The sequence below is a fragment of the Tamandua tetradactyla genome, chromosome 16, assembly GCF_023851605.1.
Source record: "Tamandua tetradactyla isolate mTamTet1 chromosome 16, mTamTet1.pri, whole genome shotgun sequence".
Lineage (NCBI taxonomy): Eukaryota > Metazoa > Chordata > Mammalia > Pilosa > Myrmecophagidae > Tamandua > Tamandua tetradactyla.
Window position 1 is genome coordinate 50,164,952 of NC_135342.1, and position 16,285 is coordinate 50,181,236.

Consider the following 16,285-nt stretch of genomic DNA (forward strand, 5'->3'; position numbering starts at 1 on the left):
ACTCTTTACCCCTCCCTCTCATTGACCACTAGTATTTCAATCTACCAAATTTATTTTGCCCCTTATCCCCCTATTATTTAGTTATTTCTTGATCCATATTTTTCTACTCATCTGTCCATACTCTGGATAAAAGGAGCATCAGACGCAAGGTTTTCACATTCACACAGTCATACTGTGAAAGTTACATCGTTACACAATCATCTTCAAGAATCAAGGTTCATTTTGGAGTCCACACATATATATGAACTTTGTTAGGAATCATGCTTTTTTAACAATTTTATACATTTTTAATTACATAATTCATAAGCTCTAGTTTTAAAAAATTAAACTATATAAAATACACTGAGTAAAAGGTTAAAATTCTGCTCAATTAACCCACTGCCCTTTTTGGAAGCAATTATTCATAGCATACTCTCTATTTAGAGTAGAGCACTTTTACTACTTATTTTTAAATAGATATATGAGAAACTTGTAGTTTGGGAAAAGAAAGTTAGTGTTTTGTTTTTGAGGTGTTGTAGATCTTACGGATGTTTTTATTTCTTTTGCTTGAATTTTTCTGCACATGTGGAATCTTACTAAATGTTTTATTTTGCAACTTGCTTTTTTTTTGTTTTTTTCATTAAACCTTATGCTTCAAAGTCAAAAAAAAGAATCAAGGCTACTGAAACATAGCTCAGCAATTTCAGGTACTTCCCTCCTGCCACTCCAATACACCATAAACTAAAAAGGGGTATCTGTATAATGCATAAGAATAACCTCCAGGCTAACCTCTTGACTCTGAAATCTCTCAGCCATTGAAACTTTATCTCATTTCTGTCTTCCTCTTTTTGGTCAAGAAGGCTTTCTCAATCCCATGATGCCGGGTCCCATCTCATCCTAGGATTTCTGTCTCACATTGGCAGGGAGATTTACACTCCTGGGAGTCATGTCCCATGTAGGAGAAAGGGCAATGAATTTACCTGCTGAGTTGGCTTAGAGAGAGAGGCCACATCTGAACAACAAAACAAGTTCTCTGGTGACTCAGGCCTAATTTTAAGTAGGCCAAGCCTATCCTTTGCAGAAATAAGTTTCACAGGGGTAAACCCCAAGATCAAGAGCTCAGTCTTCAATTTGGTTGTCCCACTGTTTATGAGAATATAAAAATTCTTCAAATGGGGAATATTCCCTCCTTTTTCTCCAGTCCCCCAAGGGGAATTTGCAAATACTTTTTTAGTCACTGCCCAAATTATAAATGAATATATTCTTAAGGAAAACAGTTCAAATGAATCCTTCACATTCTCCCTGCCTCTCTCTTTTCAGAGGTAGCCATTGTTACCAGTTTGGGGACCATCCTACCAGCTCTATCTCTGAGCATATAATGTCTTTTTGAAAGCAGTTAAGTTTGTTTTTCTTACCTGGAAGGAAAAATGTTGTGTTGTATTGTATTTTACTTTGTTAACTACATAAAATTTTGGTTTGGCTTTACTTATATACTATCTTGAGGGTGTATAAATTGTTACCAGCTTTTGGAGGACAACTTGCAATACATATAAAAGCCATAATGTATTCCTTTTTTAACTTTAATTTTTTTCTTTTTAATTTGAAATAATTTCACACTTAAGGAAAAATAACAGGCATAGTATAAATAATTTTTTTCCAGTAATTGAGAGTGGGTTACTGAGCTGTTATTCTTTGTCTCCTGAATACTTCAGTAATTCCTACTGCAAGAACTTTCTCCTACATAACAATAATAAACCATCAAAACCAGGAAATTAACATTGACACATTATTGCCACTTAATCCACAGACTCCATTCACGTTTTATTATTTGGACCTTTAGAGCAAAAGGATCCAGTCCAGGATTGACACTGCATTTGGTTATCATGTCTTTAGTCTCCATCACCATAGAACAGTTCTTCAGTCTTTCCTTGAGTTTCATGATCTTGATACTTCTGAAGATTTGTAAACCAGTTATTTTGTAAAGTTTCCCTCAATTTGGGTTTGTCTCATGTTCCCTTATGATTATATTTAGATCATACATTTTTCAAAGCAGGAAAATCAAAGAATTGATGCTGTGTTTTCACTGCAACCTGTTAGGTGGTACACAATTTCTGTATGTCCCCATTACTAGTGAGCTGAACTTTGACCATTTGATTAAGGTGGCATCAGTCAGAATTTTTCCACTGTAACATTGCCTTTTTGCTGTAAAAATTAATAAGTATTTTGTGGGGAGGTACTGTGAGATTATGTAAATATTCCATGTCTTATTGAACTTTGATTCACTTGGTTTAGTAGCTACTGATGTTTCTTGCTAAACTAATTATTACTATGAGGGCTGCTAAGAGGTAATTCTCTAATACAGTCATTTTTTCTACCTTAATTGGCATTCAGCTGTAAAGAAAACTTTTCTTTCTCAATTATGCACTCATTTATTTATATCACTGTGATCTTACAAATTATTTATGTAATGGGCTATTTCCATTACTATCATTATATTGATATTCATATCTTAGATTTGATGATGGGGAGCCCCTTCAAACTGACTTCTGCATCCTTTTGATATATCCTCATCATTCTTTAAGAACTGTCTTACTTTCTGGCAAAACAAGATTTCCCAAACTTATATGTTCTGTGTCCTAGACCTGGAGTCAACCAGTCTTTCAAAGAACGCTTTCAGTGTAGAAGATACTTAGAAATCAAGACCTGGACTCTAGGTGCCTTTACTAATGGAGTGTCATTGCTCCCAGACCCTTTTAGTATAAAAGAGCTAGCAAAGATATTTCTGTATATACACATATGGGCATACATGTACATTTATGTTTGCTTGTATTTTTCTATTTATATATATTGAAAACTGTGAATTCACATTTATACATTGATTCCTCTAATACCAGTTCATCACCTCAGGGTTCAGACTAGGTTTCTCCCTTTCCATATGTGTAATTCCTTATCTGCCAGTGAGAACCTGGCTCCCATTATCTTCAATACATTTTACTTAGTGAAATAATCCCTCCATGTGTAATCCATCTCATCTCATTGCAACCCTTCTCCCTCTTCCTGACCCTGCATGCATGTCCACCTTGCTCAGCCACACCTTACAGTTTTTAAGAGTTTAACTCAAGAAATCAATTAGAGCAAGTACAAAAAGATCTGTGTACAAGAATGTCCATTATACCACACTTTTATAATGGCCAAGAAGTGGAGACTAACAAATAGGAAGTCAATTAAAGAATGGTGGGGAGTATGTGTAATCCATATAGTAAAATAAACATGCATCCATTAAAACTGTTGTCAACTTATTCTCATAAGCTGTGGGACAACCAAAGCTATAGGCTGAGCCACAAATGTTGGGGTTTGTTCATATGAAACTTAACCCCACAAAGGATAGGTCAGGCCTACTTAAAATTAGGCCTAAGAGTCACCCCCAAGAGAACTTCTTATGTTGCTCAGATGGGACCTCTCTCTCCAACCAACACAACAAGCCAACTCACTGCCCTCCCCCTGTCTATGTGGGACATGACTCCCAGGGGCGTGGACCTTCCTGGCAACATGGAACAGAAATCCTAGAATGAGCTGAGACTCAGCATCAAGGGATTGAGAAAACCTTCTCCACTAAAAGGGGGAAGAGCGAAATGAGACAAAATGAAGTGTCAGTGGCTGAGAGATTGCAAACAGAGTTGAGAGGTTATCCTGGAGGTTACTCTTATACATTAGATACCACCTTGTTATTCAGGATGTAATGGAGAGGCTGGAGGGAACTGCCCGATAGTGTAGAGCTGTGTTCCAGTAGCCATGTTCCTTGAAGATAATTGTATAATGATACAGCTTTCACAATGTGACTGTGTGATTGTGAAAACCTGGTGTCTGATGCTCCTTTTATCTACCTTATCAACAGATGAGTAAAGCATATGGAATAAGAATAAATAATAGGGGGAACAAATGTTAAAATAAATTTAGATTGAAATGCTAGTGATCAGTGAAAGGGAGGGGTAAGGGATATGGTATGTATGAATTTTTTTCTATTGTCTTTTTATTTTTTTTCCTGAATTGATGCAAATATTCCAAGAAATCATGAGGATGAATATGCAACTATGTGATGATATGGTGAATTATTGATTATACATGTAGAACAGAATGATCAAAAGTTAAGAATGTTTGCATTTATTATATTTTTAAAAATTAATAAAAAATAAAAATTTTTAAAAAACTGTTGTCGACTGTGTATAATGACAAGAAAAGACATTTGCCATGTAATTTTATAAAGAAAGATCATAAAACAAGTAAAAAATAATAATAAAAAAGATTATAAAACAGCCACTGTCGGATGCTTTTTTTTTTTTTTTTTTATTGAATGCAAGTATATGTTGGGAAAATACTGGAAGTACATGAACAAAAATTTTGCTAATGACTGAGTCGATCTGTATATGCACTCTTAAATATTTTTAGATTTTCTTGTATTTATTGAGTTTTATTTCTGCAGTTGCAAAAAAGGAGAAGTAATGTCATTTTAAAGCAGGTGGACATGAATGGCTGATGTACTGATATTAAATAGTCTGATGTCAGCTGCACACTGTCTGTACAGGGATCTAAATGATGCTTTAAACTCTTACAGATGCCCTACTCTGCCATGACGATGAACTAGAAGGGCGCAGGATTGCTTTCATCCTTTACCTGGTTCCTCCCTGGGACAGGAGCCTGGGGGGCACTCTGGATCTCTATACCGTTGATGGTAAGACAGGTTCATGCTCTTCAAAACCAGCAGCTACTTCTGAATTAAAGCTGAGTTGATTCCACATCACCATTATTATATACATCTGTACTTCTCAAAAGAGATGGAAACAAACCATTCACTATGTGACTACCTCAAAAGGAATTCATGCCAGCCCTAAAAGCCACCTTTGTGACCTATACTTGAAATAATCATTACTCCAGAGAGAAATTAGTTTGTATTTTAGATCAGAAATAGTCAGACCCTGTTTCTGAATACTGAGCACACAGGGATAGAGAGCATGTAAGTAAAGCTGTGTAAAACTTGCCTGGCTATTTGACAAAGTCAGGTCGGGGCGGGGGGGTTGTGTGTGTGTTTTTGTTTTTTGAATGTCTGACATCAGACACTGACTCTAGGAAGTTTTCAGCACTTCTCCCAACCCTCATCCAAAAATAGATGGATGTCACCTAGCAGAACTAATAGGTGTGAGTGAACCAGATGGAAGGGGGTGGTATTTCAGGCATATAGATACCCTCCAGAAATGTGAGAATTGTCACTACTGAAATGAGGCAGCCTGGAAGTGGCTAATGATAATGAACCACATTTATGGATGTGTTCTCTCCTGGTGCAGAACACTTTCAACCGAAGCAGATTGTCAAGTCTCTTGTCCCTTCGTGGAACACACTGGTTTTCTTTGAAGTATCTCCAGTATCCTTTCACCAGGTAAAGACTGTAAACCACAGGTATCTAGATAATAAGGATTGTGCTTTTTAAAGGCACTCATGCAAGTAACAGTTTCCCGTGGACTTATCTGACTAGGTTGTTTTCATGCCTACCAGGAAGTATCCCAAAATTAATGTGCCTTGGCTGATGATCGCTGCTGTCCTTATTCCTTGTGTTGATGTGCCACTCATTTTGTCCATTCAGGTGTCTGAAGTCCTGTCTGAAGAAAAATCACGTTTGTCTGTAAGTGGCTGGTTTCATGGTCCTTCCTTGACCAGGCCTCCCAACTACTTTGAACCCCTCATACCTCGGAGCCCTCACATCCCACAAGATGTAAGGATACTCTACTTCTGGAATTTTTATCATACCGTTTTTTTTTTCTGATTTTAAAAGTGGCTGTTCCTGCTAATGAAACTAGCCTTCAGGCTTGCCCTTTCCACTTTTCTTAAACTTTTGAAAGTATCTTTCTCAGACATTTTCAAACATTTTATGTTTAACAGGAAAAACTTACAACGTTAGGATTTATTTGTATTTTACTAGTACAAAATGATGTAAGAATCAAAGCTATAGGAATTACTAACTCATGTCTTGCCTCTGATACTTTATAAGCATGGAATTTTGTATGATTGGATCAACCCTACTTATCTGGGCATGGATTACCAAATTCAAATTCAAGAAGAGTTTGAAGAGAGATCTGAAATTCTCTTAAAAGAGTTTCTTAAGGTAAGCCAGCATATCTGTTCTATTTATCTTATTTGGCATGTAATCCTGCTTCCGAGATAGGTGAGTAAGCATCAGTAAGTTTTGGGTTTTGTTTTTGCTTTGTTCCTGGTTATGTTTATGTAGTCCTCATCTTCCAATAAAATAAGAGAAATAATGTTGACATTCCACTTTGGGTAACACTTGAATGCTTAGTGGGTTTTAGAGTCCCTGAGTTTTTCTCCATTTCTTAATGGTAAACACACATGCAGGTTTCCATACTGAGAGGAAGCTGTGTTTAGTTGCCTTTCTATTCATTTTATGAATATGGTGCTTATTATTAGTTTGAATAGATCAGTGTCTATTAATGAATGACTGGCATGATGAAGCAGCATGTTATAGTAGAAAGATTAGATCAGAGGTCAGAATTCCTGTATTCGTGTCCTGGCTCTGGTTTTACTACCTGAACAAATCACTAAATCTCTTTGAGCTTTTATTTCTTCATCAGTTAAGCTAAGGTAATACCTGCCTTGCCTGTCTTAAAGAGTTGTTGTAAAAGTCAGATGAGATCAAGTATTACTGGTATGGTACTTCACAGTTGGCCACACATCCCATTGAATTATAATCCCAAGAGCTGTTCTTCAATGAAAACAAAGTTTAGAGATGCTAAATACTCTATCTCCCTCTTGAAAATTTTTAGCTGACATTAACATTTTAAAGTTGAGAAGCATTATATTAAATAAACCTACTTAAACCATGCTACAGCATCCTTTTTCACATATTTCCAGCTGTTAGAATTAATGTTTTCAGAACACTACTTGGAAACTACATTAAACAAATAAATTTAAAGCCTCTGTAGAGAATAACCCAATAGATTAACCAGGTTCTTATACTGTACTTGACTTTTTAAATTTAGGATGCTGGTTAAATGAGGGAACAAGCTGGGACCTAAAGAATCTTTATTGTTATAAGAGATTTTCATTATAATGGCATTCATTGATTGTAATGCAGTTTAATTTTTTTCCCCTCACAACATCTTGAGAGTTGAAGAGTCTGTATTATGATCCTCATTTTATAAATGCAGGAATTTGAAAGGTTAGCAGTTTCACATAAGATATATAACTCTATAAGGGAATAACCCAAATTGGAACTCAGGTCTCTTGACTAAAAGATGTTAATGATTCATGTCTTGCCCCTGGCTTCACCGTTATCAGGAGTAGGGAATTCTGGGAGTGAAAGAGGTAAGAGTCAACTGGACCTTTTAGGAACCAGCCAGGCTAATGTTCTGCAGAATTGCTATACTACAAGACCAGTGTGAGATCCTAGGAGGTTTGCTAATTCCTCCTTTATTTGCTCATTTTCTAGCCCGAGAAGTTTACAAAGGTTTGTGAGGCTTTGGAGAAAGGAGATGTGGAATGGAATAGCCAAGGTCCCCCTAATAAAAGGTAAAACCTACATCCCAGACATTTGTTTCTGCATTCGGCATCTACTTTGTCAGCAGAGCTCATCTCTAATAATAGGATGTATTTGTCCTAATGGTGTTTCATTCCCAGGGACAACCAGTAATGGCCCTAACTAAATCTCACTATCATAGCAACTAGTGTTTTAGTAAGTTACACCAAGATGTAGAGAGGTACAAAGCTAATGATCAGTGTTTACTTCCTGAGTAAACTTTACATCTGTGGCTTAGCTGAACACTTTGACATTGATCCTTTTCAGATTTTATGAGAAAGCTGAGGAGAATAAGCTTCAAGACATACTGAAGGACTGCATGGAGTTGTTTCGCTCTGAGGCACTGTTCTTGCTGCTCTCCAACTTCACAGGCCTGAAGCTTCACTTCTTGGCCCCTTCAGAAGAAGATGAGATTGAGGACAGAAAAGAGGGAGAAGCAGCTTCTGCTGCAGATAGCACTGAAGAAGGAACTAGCCATGACTTCTCTGAGCCAGAGAATAATCTGGCAACCACTGGCAACAGCAGCCAAGAGAGTAATGTACAGACACAGACAGGTTCAGACCCAGAGGGAAATGAAGCAGAGGATGGTAAGTTCTTATGATTTATATTTATTTACCATTAAGCATTCAACATTCAATCATTTATTCACTCAGTAAATAATTCCTGATTACCTACTTTGTCTCTTTTCCAATAACTGGAAAGCAAAACAAACAAGGTCACTCTGGAGCTTATATTCTAGTAGGAGAGGACAGTGATTAAACATATGCACAAACAACAAGAAAATATCAAATAATGATAAGTGCTGTACAGAACATTTTAATAGGGTTGTGTGATAAGGAATGACTAGTGGCTCCTGGGTGAAGAGGTGATCTAGAAAAGCCTTTCTGAGGAGATGTCATTTAAGCTTAGATCTGAATGACAAAAAGAACCTACAGGAGGAACAGCTGAACATTTTATTAGGCTAAGAATAGTACAAAAGGTGGGGAGAAATATGGCTGTAATTGCCAAAAGTTACTCTAAAACGTAAGAAACATAGAGAAGAGGAAAGTTAGCAGCTCATTTCTGCCAAGGACCAATAGCAGCTTAAGAGAAATGTACTTGGATTTGGAGAAATAGAAGAAAATTATTACAAGCAGAGGAAGTTTAACCATTTACAAACACAGTAGAAAAAATATATGAAATTTCATAGATAACACTTCTTTGGAAAATTTAGCACTGTTAATAGAACAGCTATAAATTCAGCTTAAGATGCTTTAGCACCTACTAAATCAAATTAGAACATGTGACCCAATTCCTCTCCTCAATCATCCCCTGCTCCCACGCTACAATTTTTTGCAAAGGACTGCATTTAGGAGAAGAGAGACAAGCAATGGATTTCTGTGGAAACAAAATCAACAGTGTGAGATGCCAGCCACGAGCAATATAACTCATATTGTATGGTTTCTTAAAGTTGATTGGCCAGTCACCAGTTTTTAGAAAAGCAAGACTGGTGGCTTCTTCTGTACTATTCAGTACACAGGAACAGCCTTTCTCTGAAAGATTGATTTTTCTTGATTATTGATCCTGGTATCTATACCTTGAGCCTAAAAGGAATGAGGGTAAGACCGAGGAGTCTTTTCTTTTGTATTTGTCTCCTTCTATTTGTTTTTGGTTCCATTTTTATGGAAACCTGCAAAATGAAAGAAAATCTATGTTGGCAACCAAATGATGCTTTAGGCAGGCCACGGTGGCTCAGCAGGTAAGAGTGCATGCCTGCCATGCCCAAGGACCCGGGTTCGATTTCTGGTGCCTGCCCATGTGAAAAAAAAAAAACATGCTCTGTCTTCTGTTTTGGGCGGGCCATGGTGGCTCAGCAGACAAGGATGCTTGCCTGCCATGCCAGAGGACCCAGGTTCGATTCCCAGTGCCTGCCCATGTAAAAAAAAAAAAGATGCTTAGTCTATTATCGAGCATCACTATATATGCTAGGCCTGAGCCAAGTAGAGTGGAGAATACAAAAGTGAATAAAGTTCACCTTTGTGAACCTACTGTTGACAAAGTTTACTACATTGAAGAAAAGCTGTAAAGTTGCTTAGGCATATGATGGCTGTGTTAAATGTTGGCGTAACTAGAGCACACTTAATGAAATAACCAGAACTATTATAGGACTGATAATATTTATAATATTAATATTTTGGTATTATAAAAATAACATACCATTTTTAGAATGTTTGGGAAACAAGTAAAAGGAAAATAATAATCACCTGCAGGTGGCAATTTTAACATTTGGGAACACAGCCTTCCAGTCTTTTTTGCTATGTATGTATTTATGTATATACTTTTTTGTTATTTATGTATATTTAAGTATATATTCATGTATATACTTAAATGGAAGTGTGTGTATATATAGATACACATATATTTTTAATAGGGTTATACCATATAGACTGTTCTCTAAACCATCTTTGTTCTATTTAATATCTCATGAACATCTTTTTTGTCATTTTATGGCCTTACAGCATTGTAACACATCTGTACAACCCCACTGATTAGGAAGGCCATATGTCCCCCAACCGAAGCAGCTTTCCAGCAGTACATTTCTGGAAACTTTCATTTAAAAAATGATTCCACAGCTGAAAGTTTTGAAAACCACCAATCTACATTATAATTTTTAATGACTACAAAATCTTTCATTAAATGACTTTAACCAGTTAATCCCAAGTTGGGCATTAAGATTGTTTATAATTCTTCACTATCATAAGCAACAATAATACACCCATTATTTCTTTAGAAGAGCTTCTTAGAAATGCAAATGTTATACAAAGACTGCACAAAATTTTAAGGTAATTGTATCAGGTTGCGCTCCCATTTGTATTGTACATGATATTTTCCTACTTCCTCAACAAACTAATTGCATTTTCATTTCCAATTTCATTTCCAAAGAATGGTATTTTACCATTCTTTGATTAATAATGTATAGCTATACATTTTTTCCCTTGTATTAATAGGTTATGTGATTTTCTTTCATGAATTGCCTGTCATGACCTCGGCCTACTTTTTCTTTTGTGATATGTGTTACTTTCTTAAAGGATTGTAAAAAATCAGTATTAGTCCTCTGTCTACATGCTGTAATAGTTTGCTTTCTAATTTTGTTCAGTATGTTTGAAATTTTATAAAATGTTTCAGTAAGCAAAGCTATCTTTGCTTTTCATAGTTTCTGCTTTGGGTGGGAAATCTCTTCCCCACACCAAGATTAAATAAAATTATATTGAGGCTTTAATTTTTTTTTTTTTTAGCAGTTAAATCTCTACTCCATCTGAATTATATTCCCATGTAAAGAAATAGATAGATATTCAACTTTTGTCTCCCAAATAGTCAAACCTAGTAATTTCTGACAGTCATTTACAAGGCTGGATTGATATAGCAACTCAGCTAAAGTTTCAGGGAATGGTTTCCCTTTGTGTTAGATTATTCCTAATTATCATCTCCTTTGCAACCAGCAGTGGTATCAAGGTTATTTTTTTCCCTCAGCTCATTTTTCTTTTTTCCTGTTTTTTCTTAGAATCAGGTGTTCCCACATGCCAGGGAGAACTGAGGCACTGGAAGACTGGTCACTACACTCTAGTCCATGACAACAGCAAGACTGAATTTGCCCTGGACTTGCTTCTCTATTGTGGCTGTGAAGGTAAGTGGGAGGAAGGAAATCAGTGTGTTGTTTTCTTAAGAGGGACAGTCTCTCCTGAGTGACCTACTCCATCTGAATCAGTTCAGAAATAATCTGCCTTGCCCAGTGTTTTGGTTTGGTAAAGCTGCCGGAATGCAGTATACCAGAAATGGACTGGCTTTTTATAAAGGGGATTTATTAAGTTATAAGTTACAATTCTAAGGCCATGAAAATATCTAAATTAAGGCACCAACATAAAGATACCTTCACTCTGAAGAAAGGCCGATGGCATGTGAGGTTTCTCTGTCACATGGGAAGGCAGATGGCTATGTCTTGCTATCCTTCTCTCTTAGCTTGATTTCAAATGGCTCTCTTAGGTTTCTGGCATCTCCTAGGGCATTCTCTTCTGCGTCTCCAAACATCTATGTTCTCTCCAATGTGTCCCTCTCTTAAAGGACTCTAGTAAGCAGATTAAGACCCATCTTGAATGGGCAGGGTCACATCTCCATGGAAACAACCTAATCAAAAGGTCCTACCCTACAACAGGTCTGTCCCCATGATATAGATTAAAAGAACATGGCTTTTCTAGGGTACATAACAGTTTCTAACCAGCACTCACAGAACTTCAAAGTTGGAAAGGATTTTGAAGTCATTGCATTTCAGTTTTCCAACTCAGTAGGATTTGTATCTGTGGCTAGGTATGGGAAGATGGACTATTAGCATAATACTCAAGTAACCTCCAGTTCTACAGTTTTTACATGACTGTCCATCTGGGTATATTTTACATTTAATTCTCTTAATTTCGATTCTTATACAATGTTGATTGACATATACCCAAATTCTAGTTCAGCTATCTCAAAAAATTGAGGGATAACCTGATAAGCTGGATGGCAAATTCAGCCTCCTAAATTATAAAGTTGGTTACTACTAAACTCACAGATCCCTCAATTTTAAGCAGCATGGGATTGGTGATTTTAAAAGATGATGTAAGATTTTGTCTTCCCCTTGTAAGGTTGGGAGCCAGAATATGGTGGCTTTACTTCCTACATTGCCAAAGGTGAAGATGAAGAGGTAAGTTGCTTCCGATAGTCAACTACACTTTTTAGTTCTTTTATTACCATTATTGTGAAAAATAACATATAGACAAAAAAGCACACTGCAACAATTAGTTATAGAACAGATTTCAGAGTTTGATATGGGTTACAGTTCCACGAATTTAGGTTTTTCCTTCTAGCTACTCCAAGACACTGGAGACTAAAAGAAATATCAACTTAATGATTCAGCAGACGTACTCATTTGTTAAATCTTATCTGATTTGGGCTATGCCCATTCTAACTTTTTCATGTTAGAAGGAGCTGTTGATAATATGGGCTAGGGGGATGGAACTATTGATTTTCTGGAAAGGCTGGACTCCCTGGGTTTCAGGACTTTGCTGGCCTGGAGGTTGTAGGTTTCTGGAAAGTAATCATAGTGCATGGAAACTTTCATAGAATCTCATTACAGCCCTAGGTATTCTTTAAGTTTGGCAGGAATGGTTTGGGTTGGGGGTTGGCAAACCATGATAAATAACAATATCTAGATGAAGCTTGTATAAGAGTGGACTCCAGAGTAACCTCTCGACTCTATTTGAACTTTCTCAGTCACTGATATCTCATTTGTTACAATTCTTTTACCCCTTTTGGTCAGGAAGGCATTTTCAATCCCATGGTACCAGGGCCAGGCTCATACCTGAAAGTCACATCCCACATTGCCAGAGAGATCACCCCTGGATGTCATATCCCATGTACGGGGTGCAGGAATGATTTTACTTGCAGAGTTAGGCTTAGAGAGGGAAAAGCCACATCTGAGCAACAAAAGAATGAAAGCTTTCTGAGGAAGCTTTCATTCTTCAGAGACCCAATTTTTATGACCATTTGCCAATGTCTTTAGCTCATAAATACACATTGGTCTGCCTGGCAGTGACTTTTATTTCTAGCAGAAAATTCTCAGCAAGAAATAAAGAGGCTAAAGATAATCCGTAAGTATTTTTTCCACCTTATCAGGTCCTACTGAAAAATTCCCAGTAAATTAAGAGGCACATGGTAATTCCTATGAATCTCTCATTGTAGTAAGAAATAAATGCATTCGGTAAACCATTTCTGGCTCTGTGCTGGAATGGGGCTTGTTGGAAATGTTTAACAGCCAGAGCAAAAGCTCTTCCCTTAGTAAAGGATTTTTCAAAGGATTCCCTAGCCTTTGTCTAAGTACTTGATATGGAAACCATCTGTTTAGTGATGAATCACTGAAGAAAACACTGTAAAGTAAGCGCTATGTTCTGATGTGTCATTGTATTTGCCTATTTCAGCTGCTAACAGTGAATCCAGAAAACAATTCATTGGCATTGGTCTACAGAGATAGAGAAACACTGAAATTTGTCAAGCATATTAACCACCGAAGCTTAGAACAAAAGAAAACCTTCCCACACAGAACAGGTTTCTGGGACTTTTCATTCGTCTATTTTGAATAACAGACTGAGCAAAGCTGAACAAATAAATGACCCTTCATCAGGAATTCTGGAAGAGACAGGCCTGGAGTAAAGGAATGCTAGATGGTGGTCTAGTGGTCTGACAGTGTTCGAAAAACTGCGTTTTGGTTGTTCTATAATGGGACTCATGATGATTGTCCTCAATTTAGACCTTGTTGGAACTAGGTACTTATCTCTTGATTAAAAAAAGAAACAAAAACCTGTTTTAAACTTTCAGTTCGTTTTTACATTGGCTTCTATAGTTAATTTTTATACTCATAAATGATTGCACATTCTGTCCTTCCCAAGCACACCAGTTTATGAACTAGAGCTTTATATACTCTTCATGCTCAGCCTTAAGAGATCCGACGTGATTTGAATCACTATACTTCCTCCCACTGCCTATGGCTTTGTTCCACTGTGACTCCCACAGGATAGTGCGGACTTCGATGATGTGTACTATTATTCCCTTGGAAAAGGTCTGGCCTAAAACCATATTACCCCAGGAGATTTCTGGTTGGTAAAAAGAGGCTGCTTGGGCGGGCCGCGGTGGCTCAGCGGGCAGGGTGCTTGCCTGCTATGCCGGAGGACCTCGGTTCGATTCCCGGCCCCAGCCCATGTAACAAATACGGAGAAACAGAATACAAGAAAATGTTTAAAGATGTTTCCCTTTCTTCCTTCCTTCCTTCCTTCTCTCTGTCTTTCCTTTAAAAAAAAAAAAAAAAAAAAAAAAAAAAAAAAAAGAGGCTGCTTATGCCATGTGTAGTTGTGTACAGGTGCTGACTGCATTTCCGTCTTGAAGTGTTCTGGCTTTTGTGTTACTGAATGATTTAAGCCCTTCTACTGGCTTTCATTTTCCTGAATATTTTAGAGTCAGCTGTAAAACCAGTTAACTTTTTTGTGTGACATCATCTTTTTGTTTCTTTTAATGCTAAAAAGACCTATCAAAATACCAATAGGCTGTCCATTTTGTTACATCTTTTTTCCTGAAGTGTCCTTAGGGGTTACAGAATAATAATAACTATTTTGTGCGGGTTTGCACGTGTGAGTATTAGGTGTTATTCTATCTTTAGTTGAAAGAAGCTGTTTTCATTCCAATCCAAGACCATCTCCCTGCTTCCTTTGTCTTTCTACATTTATTTCTATCCACTTTGGTGGGTTTCAGTTTCTTTTTTGATTAATAAAAAAAATTGGGCATTTAAACTTCTTACCAGCCTTCTCATTTTTCTAAAATTTGGGGTATTAATTCTTTTCTGAAGTTTGCACTGAAACAAAGAAAATGATTTTCATTTTGTCTTTTAGGTTGATGGTTTCAAATATTTTTCTGATCATATACCCATTTAGAAAAGAACATTTTAACATATACAACAATATATGGCTCTTTATTTATAAATTTTACACATGTACTAGTATTCAATATTACATTATAAAATAAACATTTATTTTTTAAAAATGAGTGTCATTAGGGTTCTCTAGAGAAATAGAACCAACAAGAGATATCTGTAAATAAGAGATTTATAAAAGTGTCCCACACAACCATGGGGACACAAGGGTCCAAAATCTATAGGAAAGGCTGTGAGCTGGCAGCTCTGGTGAAGGTCCTCAACAAACTCTCCAGGAAAGGCTGACTGGCTAAAGTGAAGAGAGAGAGAGATTCTCTCTGAACTCTCTTTAAAACCCTTCAGTTGATTAGATTAAGCATCACTCACTGCAGAAGAGACTCCCCTTAGCTGACTGCGGATGTAATCTGCCATGGATGCACCAGTGTGCTCATGATTTAAGTCCATGAAATGTCCTCACAGCAACAGATAGGCCAGTGCTTGCTTGACCAGACAATGAGGCACCATCACCTAGCCAAGCTGACACATGAACCTAACCATCACAGTTCACCCCTTGTCAACTTGACAATTATATACATCACCATAAACCACAGTTAATCTTTTAATAGAAGACAATTACAGACACTTTTTTTTTCCTAACAATTATCCTCCATATAACCAGAAATACACTAAAATCTTCAGAATAGGAAACAAGTCCTTCGGTTATATTCATTCTTAAACTTGACACCCTCTAACTTAAATTCTATAACATGAATAATACAACTTATGTCATATGATAAAGGGGGTAAGATAGGAAAACAAAGATACATTTGCTTTATATACAAATACAAACATACTCATTACAAAGCAAGGAATAAATATACCATTACAGTTCTCATTTCTGTAATTGGTCCCGTGGTCGTAGTTCATATTTATCACTTCCTTCTTCTACTACTCATCCCATATTCCCTTTATCTTCAGCAATCACCTCAGCTGGCTGTGGTTCTTTGCTTGTGGGGTGACCCAAACCTTCATTCCTGAAGTTTCTGAGCCTTTGGTAGTCCTGCCTGGATTAGGTTGTTGCAGTTTTCCATTAACTTTAATCAGAGGGCATGATAGTACTGAGACACCCTAGGGGATCTCCACTATTCCAGGAAAACTCTTCTTTACCTCCTGTGTAGTTGCATTCCTATTTCCGCTTTAGTCAGGATCAATCACCCCAGCCAGTACAGTAATCCCCTTCTTGGCCTATTAATCCA

At 36.9% G+C, this 16,285-nt stretch overlaps 1 protein-coding gene across 1 annotated transcript in view; it reads left to right on the forward strand.

Moving 5' to 3' along the window:
• The window catches only part of OGFOD1 (2-oxoglutarate and iron dependent oxygenase domain containing 1), a 30,161-nt gene extending 15,234 nt beyond the window's left edge, over window positions 1-14,927 (forward strand). The window contains exons 5-14 of the mRNA XM_077132493.1: window positions 4,592-4,708; window positions 5,319-5,410; window positions 5,615-5,743; window positions 6,020-6,133; window positions 7,475-7,554; window positions 7,829-8,148; window positions 11,103-11,225; window positions 12,217-12,275; window positions 13,549-14,237; window positions 14,454-14,927. Coding sequence (XP_076988608.1) covers window positions 4,592-4,708; window positions 5,319-5,410; window positions 5,615-5,743; window positions 6,020-6,133; window positions 7,475-7,554; window positions 7,829-8,148; window positions 11,103-11,225; window positions 12,217-12,275; window positions 13,549-13,710 — 1,196 coding nt within the window. The 3' untranslated portion in view covers window positions 13,711-14,237; window positions 14,454-14,927. The remainder of the gene's footprint in view (window positions 1-4,591; window positions 4,709-5,318; window positions 5,411-5,614; window positions 5,744-6,019; window positions 6,134-7,474; window positions 7,555-7,828; window positions 8,149-11,102; window positions 11,226-12,216; window positions 12,276-13,548; window positions 14,238-14,453) is intronic.
• Window positions 14,928-16,285: the final 1,358 nt, after the last annotated feature.